This window comes from Orcinus orca, chromosome 3 (genome assembly GCF_937001465.1).
Source record: "Orcinus orca chromosome 3, mOrcOrc1.1, whole genome shotgun sequence".
Taxonomy (NCBI): domain Eukaryota; kingdom Metazoa; phylum Chordata; class Mammalia; order Artiodactyla; family Delphinidae; genus Orcinus; species Orcinus orca.
The window spans coordinates 120,918,132-120,933,585 of record NC_064561.1 but is presented as its reverse complement, the minus strand read 5'-3'; the positions used below and the strand labels follow the sequence as shown (position 1 = coordinate 120,933,585).

General features: G+C 39.4%; 1 protein-coding gene and 1 long non-coding RNA gene across 2 annotated transcripts in view; one reads left to right on the top strand and one right to left on the bottom strand.

Annotated features, from left to right (window-relative positions):
• The window catches only part of ACOT12 (acyl-CoA thioesterase 12), a 48,094-nt gene that overhangs the window by 25,509 nt on the left and 7,131 nt on the right, over nucleotides 1–15,454 (bottom strand). The window contains exons 3-4 of the mRNA XM_004281649.3: nucleotides 12,515–12,575; nucleotides 1,293–1,394 (exon numbers count right to left, since the gene is read on the bottom strand). Coding sequence (XP_004281697.1) covers nucleotides 1,293–1,394; nucleotides 12,515–12,575 — 163 coding nt within the window. The remainder of the gene's footprint in view (nucleotides 1–1,292; nucleotides 1,395–12,514; nucleotides 12,576–15,454) is intronic.
• Nucleotides 4,883–15,454, top strand: part of LOC117197366 (uncharacterized) — a 30,040-nt gene continuing 19,468 nt past the window's right edge. Inside the window, exons 1-2 of the long non-coding RNA XR_004477944.2 lie at nucleotides 4,883–4,979; nucleotides 5,147–13,715. This is a non-coding gene — a long non-coding RNA (uncharacterized LOC117197366). The remainder of the gene's footprint in view (nucleotides 4,980–5,146; nucleotides 13,716–15,454) is intronic.

The window sequence follows — 15,454 nt, the reverse complement described above, 5'->3', positions numbered from 1 at the left end:
CATGGAGAAAAGGGAACCCTCTTGCACTGTTGGTGGGAATGTAAACTGATACAGCCACTATGGAGAACAGTATGGAGCTTAAAAAACTAAAAATAGAATTACCATATGACCCAGCAATCCCACTACTGGGCATATACTCAGAGAAAACCATAATTCAAAAAGACACATGCACCCCAATGTTCATTACAGCACTATTTACAATAGCCAGGTCATGGAAGCAACCTAAATGCCCATCAACAGACGAATGGATAAAGAAGATGTACATATATATAATGGAATATTATTCAGCCATAAAAAGGAATGAAATTGGGTCATTTGTAGAGACATGGATGGACCTAGAGACTGTCATATGGAGTGAAGTAAGTCAGAATGAGAAAAATAAATATCGTATATTAACGCATATATGTGGAATCAATAAAAATTGTACAGACGAAACGGTTTGCAAGGCAGAAATAGAGACACAGATGTAGAGAACAAACTTATGGACACCAACGGGGGAAAGAGTGGGTGGGGGGGGTGGCAGTGGGATGAATTGGGAGATTGGGATTGACATATATACACTAATAATGTATAAAATAGACAACTAATAAGAACTTGCTGTATAAACTAACTAAATAAATGAAATGTTAAAAAAATAATGCTTAGACTAAATGCAGATCCTCCCCTAGGCACTCTGACCCTAAAAAGAAAAGCCAAGAAATTAAACTGATTTAATTTAAGTCCGCAGCAGACAAGGGACATGCTGCTCTGGGGCAAAGCAAGGCAAGCCCACTGGGCACCCACATGAGGCCAACATATTTCTTTTAAGGGTGTTTTTACCCTATATATGCCCTGCAGCTTATGTTTAAACTTCAATAACTCAGCAACTTTGACATTATTCCTTTAGGTATGAAAAAGTGATTGGACCATAAGACACAACTGCTAGCTAAAATGCACTTGCTTTAAAAAAATATTTTAACTCAATTTTGAGTTATATAACCACAAAAGAAAAGAACTAAACCAGCAAGCAATATTGTGCGGAAACAGACATGACCTTCAGATCATTTAAAACAAGTGTTTTTCTCTTTCACGAACTGGCTACATCTCTCATTTTCTCTAAGGCAGTTAATACTATGATATTACCACATAAATATTGGTGAAAATTACGATAAGTATTGGTGAGTAACAAATCTTGGGAAAGTATATCTCACGGTAAAAAGAAATGTCCCTTATTCCATAATAATTCTGATGCTTATACTTCTGTTGATATGTCCCTGAATTACTTGCTAGATACTCTTCACAAAGAAATTTACCTTTTCTTTTCCAACTGGTTTGGCTACAAACGTAGAGAAAGCCACACTAACAAGTTTCTCAATGCCAGTGAACATGTCCTGTACTGTGACCTTGATGCTGATCTAAAAAGGAAAGAAAAATAAATTCAAAACTTTTCAGCCGTCTAGACAACAGATGAGACTGCAGCATTCAAAATTCATTTATGCACTTCACCATTGTTTTGTTTTTTGAATAAAACCAGCATTTCAATTTACTTTTAACCAATACTGTCCTCTCAATGATTTTCTATAAAATTGGAAAAAATTTTCTTTCTGATTATAGAAAAATATATATTTACCATGGAAAATTTGGTAAGTATAAAAATAGATAAATGATAAAGATGGAATCTGACAATCAAGAGTAAATATTATCAGTAATTCCATCACTCAGATTAATAGTTGCTAACCTTTATATAAAATTTCTTCCAGTTTTATATATATACATATGTATGAAATGTATCTATATGTATATAGTTGTGTCTGTGTGTGTGTATACACACACACACAAAAGATTATCATACTGTATTTACAATTTTATATTATAATGAAATTTTTTGGCATTTATATGATAAGCATTTTCTAATCCCACTATTATTAAATGTGCTTTTGAAAACAAGATATTAATGAATTCCTTATAGCCCATCAGAGAGATACACCATAACTTTGTTTTTAATCTTTAGTCTGAGTTTTATAACCAAGATGACATGGACAGAATGTTATTTGCAGTCATGTTATTTGCAGCTTTGTTTTCTCTTTCAGGAGTTTTATTTTTCAGGAATAGCAAGAAAGTAGTTGAGACATTTTATGGTGACACCACAGTGAACTGGATTTCCCCACGTGAAGAACTCTGAAGCTCTGGTCCTCATGATCACACACTGCAGAAGTGTATAAACTCGGGAACATAGCCCAGAGAAATAATACTACCTTCTTGAAATAGTGGGCAACCTCGGGCATCTTAGTTCAGCACTGTGTTATCAATGATAATATCTATTTCTACATCTTCGCCAAGTACATCATGCACAAAAATAATCATCAATCGGTGATTCACTTAACTTATGAAACCAAATTAGTATTTGCATGGTAAACATAAGTTAACTAGATGGTGATTAACCAAATTTAAACCATCCATTTTCAACTCCCAACAACTCTCAACCCCACATAGCTTTCTACTTTCAGAAAAATAGGCAAATGAAAAATAGAATAGACAACTAATAGTAAAAACAAAGCAACAATTCTGGAGAGTTAAAACAAGTTCCAAACATTGTCTTCTATTAGAACAGTTAATTTAGTTATGTACGAAGGCCAAATGTCTCGAAAACATATGCCAGGGAGAATTTCACTTTGTGTCATTACAGAGTGGGTCAGATTGGAATTACATCCTATGAAAACAACTGGTAAATTGGACCAAGTATAGGAAGCAACTATTTTCACACATAGGACAACAGACAACACAGACCTGTGATCTCCAAGGAAAGGGAGATAAATGAAGGGAGCACTTGCATTTCCTGGGTTCTCAGCATGCACATAATTCCCAGACTATGACCAAGGAGGGGAAATGGAAACTTGCTGAATTGAAGAACCAGAAATCAAGGAGATCAAGGCAGCTGAGATTATCCCAGAAAGGAGGGAGCTGCAAAAGGAAAGAATTCCAGGTATGTGCATATTGTTCCTGTTGAGTGTTTGGGTTGATACCAGTCTGAGCATGTGTAGGGTGAAATCCGACAAAGCCAGAAAAGAACAGCTTCTGAGGAAGAAACAGTTATTGTAAGGTAAACAGTTCCAAGAGCTCATACAGCGCTAGGAATCTGGTGTTCCCTCCAGCCAGACCTCAGTGAATACACAACACATTCATAGAGGCCATAGAAGACCACAACTTAGTAGAGGAACTAAATTAGCCCTAGATGGGGCTAGCATTTATTTTTCTTAAGATAAGAAATCTGTGCTTTCAAACTCACCGGGTTCTTTTCGTAGCTTTTAGTCAAACTTCCTCTGGAAATTCTAGCTGCTATCAGGGAATAGGAAGAAAGGAGAAAAGCAAGGGAACTTTCATCTGTGTATGGGCTGAATATAAAGGAGAGTGCTGTCTCTCAGGGGAAAGGCTAGACCCAGAGGCTACTGTGAGGCAAAGCTCAAGAGCCCCATAGCTGAGGAATCAGGATCCAGAAGCACCATCATAAACTGTCTCTGACAGAGCTCATTTTATCCACGTTTTTATTACCTTTCTGATTTCTTCAAGTTTTTTTCTATTCTGTTTATAGACATACTGGGAGAAAGTGACTAAATCAGGGTAAAGCCATCACCATAGGTGTGGTTATTGCCAAAATAGTTCTTCTATGGGTTGATTTGTGTCCCTCACCAAATCTGGTACCTCAGAATGTGACCTTATTTGAAAATAGGGTGTAATTAGTTGAGATGAGATCCCTCTGGAGTAGGATGGACCCCTAATCCAATAATGACTGATGTCCTTATAAAAAGGGAAAATTTAGGGGGTGCCTTCAAGATGGCAGAGGAGTAAGACATGGAGATCACCTTCCTCCCCACAAATACATCAAAATTACATCTACATGTGGAACAACTCCTAAAGAACACCTACTGAATGCTGGCAGAAGACCTCAGACTTCCCAAAAGGCAAGAAACTCCTCAGGTACCTGCGAAGGGCAAAAGAAAAAAGGAAAAACAGACAAAAGAATAGGGACGTGACCTGCACTTTGTGGAGGGAGCTGTAGGAGGAAAAATTTCCACACACTAGGAAGCCCCTTCATGGGCAGGAACAGGGGTGGGGGGGGAAGCTTTGGAGCCACGGAGGAGAGCTCAGCAACAGGGGTGCAGAGCGCAAAGCGGAGAGATTCCCACACAGAGGATCGGTGCCGACCAGCACTCACCAGGCCAAAAGACTCGTCTGCTCACCCGCCGGGGCAGGTGGGGGCTGGGAGCTGAGGCTGGGCTTTGGAGGTCACATCCCAGGGAGAGGACTGGGGTTGGCTGCATGAACACAGCCTGGATGGGGGCTAGTGCGCCACAGCTAGCTGGGAGGGAGTCCAAGAAAAAGTCTGGACCTGCCTAAAAGGTAAGAGACCATTGTTTAGGGGTGTGTGAGGAGAGGGAATTCAGAGCACCGCCTAAATGAGCTCCCGAGTTGGGCGTGAGCCGTGGCTATCAGCGCAGACACCAGGGATGGGCATGAAATGCTAAGGCTGCTGATGCAGCCACCTAAGAGCCTGTGTGCAAGCACAGGTCACTATCCATACCTCCCCTCCCGGCAGCCTGTGCAGCCCGCCACTGCCAGGGTCCCATGATCCAGGGACAACTTCCCCGGGAGAACACACGGCGCACTTCAGGTTATTGCAACGTCACATTGGCCACTGCTGCCGCAGGCTTGCCCCACCTTCCATACCCTACCTACCCCCAGCATGAGTAAACTAGAGCCACCTAATCAGCCGCTCCTTTAACCTTGTCCTGTCTGGGTAGGGAACAGATGCCCTCAAGAAACTTACACGCAGAGGCGGGGCCAAATCCAAAGCTGAACCCCAGGAGCTGTGCGAACAAAGAAGAGAAAGGGAAATTTCTCCCAGCAGCCTCAGGAGCAGCGAATTAAACCTCCACAATCAACTTGATGTACCCTGCATCTGTGGAATACCTGAATAGACAACAAATCATCCCAAAATTGAGGTGATGGACTTTGGGAGCAGCTGTAGATTTGGAGTTTGCTTTTTCCAAATAATTTGTTTCTGGTTTATGTTTATCGGAGTTTAGTATTTAGAGCTTATTCTCATTGGTAGATTTCTTTATTGATTTGGTTGCTCTCTTCTTTAATTTTTTTTTTTTTTTTTTTGCAGTATGCGGGCCTCTCACTGTTGTGGCCTCTCCTGTTGCAGACCACAGGCTCCGGACACGCAGGCTCAGCGGCCATGGCTCACGGGCCCAGCCGCTCCGCGGCATGTGGAATATTCCCGGACTGGGGCACAAACCCGCCTCCCCTGCATCGGCAGGTGGACTCTCAACAACTGCGCCACCAGGGAAGCCCTAATTTTTATCCTTTTTCTCTTTTTGTGAGTGTGTATGTGTATGCTTCTTTTTGTGATTTGTCTGTATAGCTTTGCTTTTGCCATTTGTCCTAGGGTTCTGACTGTCCATTTTGTTTGTTTGTAACTATAGTTTTTAGCACTATAACCAACTTTTTTGGTTTGGTTACTATCTCCTTTCTTTCTCTCTTTTTTTAATTTTTTATTTTTAATAACATATTTTATTCCTTTTTTCTCTCTTCCTCCTTCCCTCATTCCATCTCTTCCTTCCTTCCTTCCTTTCTTTCTCCCTTTTCTTCTGAGCCGTGTGGCTGACAGGGTCTTGGTGCTCTGGCCGGGTGTCAGACCTGAGCCTCTGAGGCGGGAGAGCCGAGTTCAGGACATTGGTCCACCAGACACCTCCAAGCCCCACATAATATCAAATGACAAAAACTCTCCCAGAGATCTCCACCTCAAAGCTAAGACCCAGCTCCACTCAACGATCAGCAGGCTACAGTGGTGGACACCCTATGCTAAACAACTAGAAAGACAGGAACACAGACGCACCCATTAACAGAGAGGCTGCCTAAAATCATAATAAGTTCACAGACACCCCAAAACACACCACCAGACGTGGTCCTGCCCACCAGAAAGACAAGATCCAGCGTCATCCACCAGAAGGCAGGCACCAGTCCCCTCTACCAGGAAGCCTACACAACCCACTGAACCATGCTTACCCACTAGGAGCAGACACCAAAAACAATGGGAACTATGAACCTGCAGCCTGTGAAACGGAGACCCCAAACACAGTAAGTTAAGCAAAATGAGAAGACAGAGAAATACACAGCAGATGAAGCAGCAAGGTAAAAACCTACCAGACCAAACAAATGGAGAGGAAATAGGCAGTCTACCTGAAAAAGAATTCAGAATAATGATAGTAAAGATGATCCAAAATCTTGGAAATAAGAATGGAGAATATACAAGAAACATTTAACAAGGATCTAGAAGAACTAAAGAGCAAACAATGATGAACAGCACAATAAATGAAATTAAAAATTCTCTAGAAGGGCTTCCCTGGTGGTGCAGTGGTTGAGAGTCCGCCTGCCGATGCAGGGGACATGGGTTCGTGCCCTGGTCCGGGAGGATCCCACATGCCGCGGAGCGGCTGGGCCCATGAGCCATGGCTGCTGAGCCTGTGCATCCGGAGCCTGTGCTCCACAACGGGAGAGGCCACAACAGTGAGAGGCCCACATACCATTAAAAAAAAAAAAATTCTCTAGAAGGAATCAATAGCAGAATAACAGACAGAAGAATGGATAAGTGACCTAGAAGATAAAATAGTGGAAATTACTACAGAGCAGAATAAAGCAAAAAAAAAAAAAAAAAAGAGAATTGAGGACAATCTCAGAGACCTCTGGGACAACAATAAACACACCAACATTTGAATGATAGGGTTCTCAGAAGAAGAAGAATAAAGCAAAAAAAAAAAAAGAGAATTGAGGACAATCTCAGAGACCTCTGGGACAACAATAAACACACCAACATTTGAATGATAGGGTTCTCAGAAGAGGGGAAAAAAAGGGACTGAGAAAATATTTGAAGAAATTATAGTTGAAAATTTCCCTACTATGGGTAAGGAAATAATCAATCATGTCCAGGAAATGCAGAGAGTCCCATACAGGATAAATCCAAGGAGAAACATACCAAGACACATATTAATCAAACTATCAAAAATTAAATACAAAGAAAAAATATTAAAAGCAGCAAGGGAAAAGCAACAATTAACATACAAGGGAATCCCCATAAGGTTAACAACTGATTTTTCAGCAGAAACGGCAAGCCAGAAGGGAGTGGCAGGATGTATTTAAAGTGATGAAAGGGAAAAACCTGCAACTGAGATTACTCTACCCAGCAAGGATCTCATTCAGATTCAACAGAGAAATTAAAACCTTTACAGACAAGCAAAAGCTAAGAGAATACAGCACCACCAAACCAGCTCTACAAAAAATGCTAAAGGAACTTCTCTAGGCAGGAAACACAAGAGAAAGAAAAGACTTACGATAACAAACCCAAAACAATTAAGAAAATGGTAATAGGAACATACGTATCAATAATTACCTCAAATGTAAATGGATTAAATGCTCCAACCAAAAGACATAGACTGGCTGAATGGATACAAAAACAAGACCTGAAAGAACAAGAAATGTCTATTTAGGTCTTCTGCCCATTCTTGGATTGGGTTGTTTTTTTTGATATTGAGCTGCTTGTATATTTTGGAGATTAATCCTTTCTCAGTTCCTTCATTTGCAAATATTTTCTCCCATTCTGCGGGTTGTCTTTTCATCTTGTTTATGGTTTCCTTTGCTGTGCAAAAGCTTTTAAGTTTCATTAGGTCCCATTTGTTTATTGTTTTTATTTCCATTTCTCTAGGAGGTGGGTCAAAAAGGATCTTGCTGTGATTTATGTCATGTAGTATTCTGCCTATGTTTTCCTCTAAGAATTTTATAGTGTCTGGTCTTACATACAGGTCTCTAATCCATTCTGAGTTTATTTTTGTGTATGGTGTTAGAAAGTGTTCTAATTTCATTCTTTTACATGTAGCTGTCCAGTTCTCCCACCACCACTTATTGAAGAGGCTGTCTTCTCCATTGTATATTCTTGCCTCCTTTATCAAAGATAAGGTGACCATATGTGCATGGGTTTATCTCTGGGCTTTTTATCCTGTTCCATTGATCTATATTTCTGTTTTTGTGCCAGTACCATACTGTCTTGATTACTGTAGCTTTGTAGTATACAATGGAGTCAGGGAGCCTGATTCCTCCAGCTCCATTTTTTTTTCTCAAGATTGCTTTGGCTATTTGGGGTCTTCTGTGTTTCCATACAAATTGTGAAATTTTTTGTTCTAGTTCTGTGAAAAATACCAGTGGTAGTTTGATAGGGATTGCATTGAATATGTAGATTGCTTTGGGTAGTAGATTCATTTTCACAATGTTGATTCTTCCAATCCAAGAACATGGTATATCTCTCCATCTGTTTGTATCACCTTTAATTTCTTTCATCAGTGTCTTATAGTTTTCTGAATACAGATCTTTTGTCTCCCTAGGTAGGTTTATTCCTAGGTATTTTATTCTTTTTGTTGCAATGGTAAATGGGAGTGTTTCCTTAATTTCTCTTTCAGATTTTTCATCATTAGTGTATAGCAATGCAAGAGATTTCTGTGCATTGATTTTGTATCCTGCTACTATACTAAATTCATTGATTAGCTCTAGTAGTTTTCTGGTAGCATCTTTAGGATTCTCTATGTATAGTATCATGTCATCTGCAAACAGTGACAGTTTTACTTCTTTTCCAATTTGTATTCCTTTTATTTCTTTTTCTTCTCTGATTGCTGTGGCTAAAACTTCCAAAACTATGTTGAATAATAGTGGTGAGAGTGGGCAACCTTGCCTTCTTCATGATCTTAGTGGAAATGGTTTCAATTTTTCACCATTGACAATGATGTTGGCTGTGGGTTTGTCATATATGGCCTTTATTATGTTGAAGTAAGTTCCCTCTATGTATACTTTCTCGAGGGTTTTTGTCATAAATCGGTGTTGAATGTTGTTGAAAGCTTTTTCTGCATCTATTTAGATGATCATATGGTTTTTATCTTTCAATTTGTTAATATGGTTTATCACATTGATTGATTTGCATATATTGAAGAATCCTTGCATTCCTGGGATACACCCCACTTGATCATGGTGTGTGATCCTTTAAATGTGATGTTGGATTCTGTTTGCTAGTATTTTGTTGAGGATTTTTGCATCTATGTTCATTAGTGACATTGGCCTGTAGTTTTCTTTCTTTGTGACATCTTTGTCTGATTTTGGTATCAGGGTGATGGTGGCCTCGTAGAATGAATTTGGGAGTGTTCCTCCCTTTGCTATATTTTGGAAGAGTTTGGGAAGGATAGGTATTAGCTCTTCTCTAAATGTTTGACAGAATTTACCTGTGAAGCCATCTGGTCCTGGACTTTTGTTTGTTGGAAGATTTTTAATCACAGTCTTAATTTCAGTGCTTGTGATTGGCCTGTTTGTATTTTCTATTTCTTCCTGGTTCAGTCTCAGGAGGTTGTGCATTTCTAAGAATTTGCCCATTTCTTCCAGGTTGTCCATTTTATTGGCATATAGTTGCTTGTAGTAATCTCTCATGATCCTTTGTATTTCTGCAGTGTCAGTTGTTACTTCTCCTTTTTCATTTTTATTCTACTGATTTCAGTCTGCTCCCTTTTTTTCTTGATGAGTTTGGCTAATGGTTTATCAATTTTGTTTATCTTCTCAAAGAAACCTCTTTTAGTTTTATTGATCTTTGCCTATCATTTCCTTCATTTCTTTCTCATTTATTTCTGATCTGATCTTTATGATTTCTTTCCTTCTGCTAACTTTGGGTTTTTTTGTTCTTCTTTCTCTAATTGCTTTAGGTGTAAAGTTAGGTTGTTTATTTGAGATGTTTCTTGTTTCTTGAGGTAGGATTGTATTGCTATAAACTTCTCTCTTAGAACTGCTTTTGCTACATCCCATAGGTTTTGGGTTGTTGTGTTTTCATTGTCATTTGCTCCTAGGAATTTTTTGATTTCCTCTTTGATTTCTTCAGTGATCTCTTGCTTATTTAGTAGCGTATTGTTTAGCCTCCATGTGTTTGTATTTTTTACAGATTTTTTTTCCTGTAATTGATATCTAGTCTCATAGCGTTGTGATCAGAAAAGTTACTTGATACAATTTCAGTTTTCTTAAATTTACCAAGGCTTGACTAGTGACCCAAGATATGGTCTATCCTGGAGAATGTTCCAAGAGCACTTGAGAAGAAAGTATAATCTGATGTTTTTGGATGGAATGTCCTATAAATATCAATTAAGTCCATCTTGTTTAATGTATCATTTAAAGCTTGTGTTTCCTTATTTATTTTCATTTTGGATGATCTGTCCATTGGTGAAAGTGGGGTGTTAAAATCCCTTACTATTATTGTGTTACTGTTGATTTCCCCTTTTATGGCTGTTAGCATTTGCCTTATGTATTGAGGTGCTCCTTTTTTGGGTGCATAAATATTTACAATTGTTATATCTTCTTCTTGGATTGATCTCTTGATCATTATGTAGTGTCCTTCTTTGTCTCTTGTAATAGTCTTTATTTTGAAGTCTATTTTTTCTGATATGAGAATTGCTACTCCAGCTTTCTTTTGATTTCCATTTGAGTAGAATATCTTTTTCCATCCCCTCACTTTCAGTCTGTATGTGTCCCTAGGTCTGAGGTGGGTCTCTTATAGACAGCATATGCAGCTCAATATCAAAAAAACAACCCAATCCAAGAATGGGCAGAAGACCTAAATAGACATTTCTCCAAAGAAGATATACAGATTGCCAACAAACACATGAGAGGGTGCTCAGCATCACTAATCATTAGAGAAATGCAAATCAAAACTATAATGAGTTATCACCTCACACCTGTCAGAATGGCCATCATCAAAAAATCTACAAACAATAAATGCTGGAGAGGGTGTGGAGAAAAGGGAACCCTCTTGCACTGTTGGTAGGAATGTATATTGATACAGCTACGATGGAGAACAGTATGGAGGGTCCTTAAAAAACTAAAAATAGAACAACCATACGACCTACCAATCCCACTACTGGGCATATACCCTGAGAAAACCATAATTCAAAAAGAGTCATGTACCCCAATGTTTATTGCAGCTCTATTTCCAATAGCCAGGACATGGAAGCAACCTAAGTGTCCACTGAAAGATGAACAGATAAAGAAGATGTGGCACATATATACAATGGAATATTAGCCATAAAAGGAAATGAAATTGAGTTATTTGTAGTGAGGTGGATGGACCTTAGAGACTGTCATACAGAGTGAAGTACATCAGAAAGAGAAAAACAAATACTGTATGCTAACACATATATATGGAATCTAAAAAAAAAATATTGGGTCTGAAGAACCTAGGGGCAGGACAGGAATAAAGGCGTGGACATAGAGAATGGACTTGAGCACCCGAGGAGGGGGTAGGGTAAGCTGGGACGCAGTGAGAGAGTGACATCGACATATATACACTACCAAAAGTAAAACAGATAGCTAGTGGGAAGTAACCACATAGCACAGGGAGATCAGCTCAGTGCTTTGTGTCCACCTAGAGGGATGGGATAGGGATGGTGGGAGGGAGATGCAAGAGGGAGGACATATGGGGATGTATATATATATGTATAGCTGATTGACTTTGTTATAAAGCAGAAACACACCATAGTAAAGCAATTATACTCCAATAAAGATGTTAAAAAATTTTTTTAATAAAAAGGGAAAATTTGGACACATACACACACACACAGGGAGAACACCATGTGCAGATGAAGGCTGAGATCAGGGTGAAGCAAACCACTGGCAAACCACCAGAGGTTAGGAGGGAGGATGGGGGCAGATTCTCTCCCATAGGCCTTGGAAGGAACCAACCCTACTGACACCTTGATTTAGGACTACTAGCCTCCAGAACAGTGAGACAATAAATTTCTGTTGTTTAAGGCACCTAATCTGTGAAACTTTGTCATAGAATCCCTAAGAAACAAATGTAAGTCCCTACATGTCTTTTGTGCCCAGAGATCAAAGGGACTGCTACTGAGCAAACTACAAGTTGCAACATGGGATCCATGAACTCCTTTCCTGCTATTTTAACCTGGATAGAGACTTCAAAATCTCCCAAGAATTTTGTATTCATAGCTATAATAAAGAAAAGAAAACCAGGTAGGCGAAGAAGAAAAATCTAAGCTTCCCTTCTTGCTCCAATTACTCTGCCTTTCAAAAACTAGTTAATCGTGGGGCTAGTTTTCATTATAGGTGAGGAGATAGAGAACAAGTAGAATTAGAATAGTAATAGAGTCAGAATAATTAAGAAATAAAACCTATACCTGGCAAAGAACCAAGGGAGTGCCCTCCCTTGTATGTTTACTTTGTGTATATCCTTTTATGTAAAAATAGTTCATTGCATCACATTTAATTTTAGTAGCAGGGAAACACAGGCTTATTATTTACCTGTGAGCCTGACTACAGATTCAAGGGCCTTCTGAAATTCAGAATCACATGAACTCCAAGTTATTCCAGGCCTCCTCCTCTCTCCTCTGTAAACAATGAAGAAATGAGCACCAACAGGCAGAAGGAAGAAAAAGGAGCCTCTTACCTCCATGCTTGTGCTGAACGCTCTAGTAACTTTCGCTTTGATGGTTATAACTTGTCCAACTCTAGATAAAAAAAAAAAAACAGTAATTCTAGCACATCTCATTTCAGACTTGGAGATTCACTTAAATGTGTGTGCCATAAAACAGTTCCACCTTATGCTGATAATGTTCATGCATGAGAAACTCAATAACGTAACGAGACAGCACTAAAAATAGATACTGATTATTGTAAACCACACAAGAGTTAGCTGACTACCTCTTTTTAACAGAAAACGGCCTTTGCAAAGATGGTGTGCAAAATGATTTCCAAATCTACAACAGATACTTGACTGTACCACAGCTGTTTGGTTAAGAGAAAACGAACACACATGCAAACCTATACAACTGATATTTTTAAATGTTGGTTAACAAATAAATGGTAAACATACAAGCAAGCAAACAAACTGAATACCTTCACTCAGTTTACAGGAGCCCTCAATGTTGCCAGATGATCCATTCACTCCACATTATTACTGGGACTCTGGTCATGTAACCCTAGTTGTTTCAAAGCTTTTGTGTTCTGGCCCTTCAGTCACCTAAGGGTCTACCCAATATAAGCCTCCTCAATTTTTCTCCCTGACTTCAAATTCGAACTACATTCTCACTATTCTTCTCAATCTTCTATTTCAGGGGAAGAAAAATAGATCTCTTCCAGACCTCTTTCTTTACCCGTGCCCTTGATCCCGTCCTACTCTTACCTTTCCTCCTGCACCATGGCCTGGCTTAGGCAGCTCTTTCCTCTTTTGTACCCTCAATCTCTGCCCCTTCCTTGACTCCTTATCAGTCTGTGAAAATGTTCAAGGCTTTTCCTTGCTAAAAATCTTTCTCTCAAGTTTATTCTATCACAACATTTTTTTCTCTTCTCCTCTATATTTCTCCATATTCAAACTTCCTAAAATAATCTTTTTCTTTTTCCAGCTCATACATTTAACAAATGTTTACTGAGTTACAACTAGTCCTGGCGCGAAACTAAGACCTCAGGATACAATGATTAACAAGATAAGGTTGATGACATCAAGGAGACCAGTCTTCACTTGGGACATCAGGATGCAGACAGATGAAGTGCAACGCTATGAAATTTTTCAAAAGGAAGAAAGAATCAAGTATTGCAAAAACACCCAGAAGTGACTAATGTGAAAAGTCAGGGAAGGAGCCATAGAAGAGGTAACATCTGAGATGGGTCTTAAAAGATTAGGAGTTTGTCAGGTTCAGAAGTTTGGGGGTTTCATCTCTCATTCACTTCTCAGCCACTCAAATCTAGCTGTTGCTTCCACATCTTACTCCTGATATCTCTGAAGTCACTTCCTAACAGCTAAATCCAAGGTCTTCTCTCATTTAACAGCATCAATCAACCTCTTTCTTCAGGAAACCTTCTCTTCCCTTGGCTTCCAAAATACTGTTCTCTCTTCATTCTCAGTTTTCTTCACTGATTTCCCTTTCTTAATCCATTCCTTAATGGTAGCCATCCACCAAATTTATGTTCTTTGTTTTTTCTCATTTCGGCCTCTTCCTGAAGACCTTGTTCTCTTCCACAATCCTATCATCTTTATAGAGATGATTCTCAAATCTAAATCTTTAGCCCGAACCTCATTCTTGAAACACAGAGCCATATTTTCAAACTTCTCTCAGCAGATTCAGCTAATGGTTATGGAGGCCCTACTAGGCTGAGTGATAGCTGCTTACACACACATTACCTAATTTAACTTAATCCCCACACTTAGCACATGCAAACCCAAACCAATTTTCTCTTTTCCTTAAACTTGTTCCTCCTAGATTTCCTAACTCTGTTTGGTAAAGTTTCTAGCAGAGATTTACAGTGATAACACGAGGCAGAGAGTCCCTCTTCAAAGCTACTGTAGTACTTTGTACTCATATACTACCAAAATCTTCCACCTCTGCCTGTCAGACTCTGAGGAGGGGAAGCATCTTGCCACTTTTTTTTTTGGCCACACAATGTGGCATGTGTAACTTCCCTGACCAGGGCTCGAACCTGCTCCCCCTGCAGTGGAAGCGCTGAGTCTTAACCACTGGACCACCAGGGAAGTCCACCTTGCCACGTTTTTGTCTCTTTTGTGAACTCTGCCCTTCCTTTAAAAGCAGGAGACATTCTGCTTTTCATTCTGCTAAAATCCCAAGTAAAATCAATTTCATAGCATGGCATTCAAGGTCTTCTGTTACCCAGCCCCACAGTGCTGCTGGGGCATCATCTCTGCACGCCAGGCTTTTCCTAAGCACCCCCCACTTCTTCCCACCTCAATGCTTAGGCTCTTACATGTATGTACCTCATCTTGTGAAGTCCTTTTCCTATTCACCAGTGAAAATCTATACCTCATTCAAGGCCCACATTAAATACTACCTCCATCATGAAACTCTCATTGGTTCTCCAGTCAAAATGTACCTTTTATCTACCCCACAGAATTTATATCTCACCCTAGGCATGCATCCTATCATACTTTCTATTCTGATGACTATGTATTTGTCTGACTTTCTTACCAGACTGAGTGACTGCCACACTTCAGTATTGTGTCATAAACATTCATATATTCTATTGAACCTAGAGCAGTACTTTTGGTATATTCAATATATATTGTGAATTGAAAAAATATCTAATATGGGACTTCCCTGATGGCACAGTGGTTAAGACTCTGTGCTCCCAATGCAGGGGGCCCGGGTTCGATCCCTGGTCTGGAAACTAGATCCCACGTGCATGCTGCAACCAAGAGTTTGCGTGCCACAACTAAGGAGCCCGCCTGCCGCAACTAAGACCTGATGCAACCAAATAAATAAATATTTTAAAAAAATCAATATAGTAAAAAAAAATAATATGGCTTTTAAACAAATTGTATGGCTTTCTATATGTAGCTTTTAATTTTCTTTTTTTAATGGTGCAGGTCCCATATATT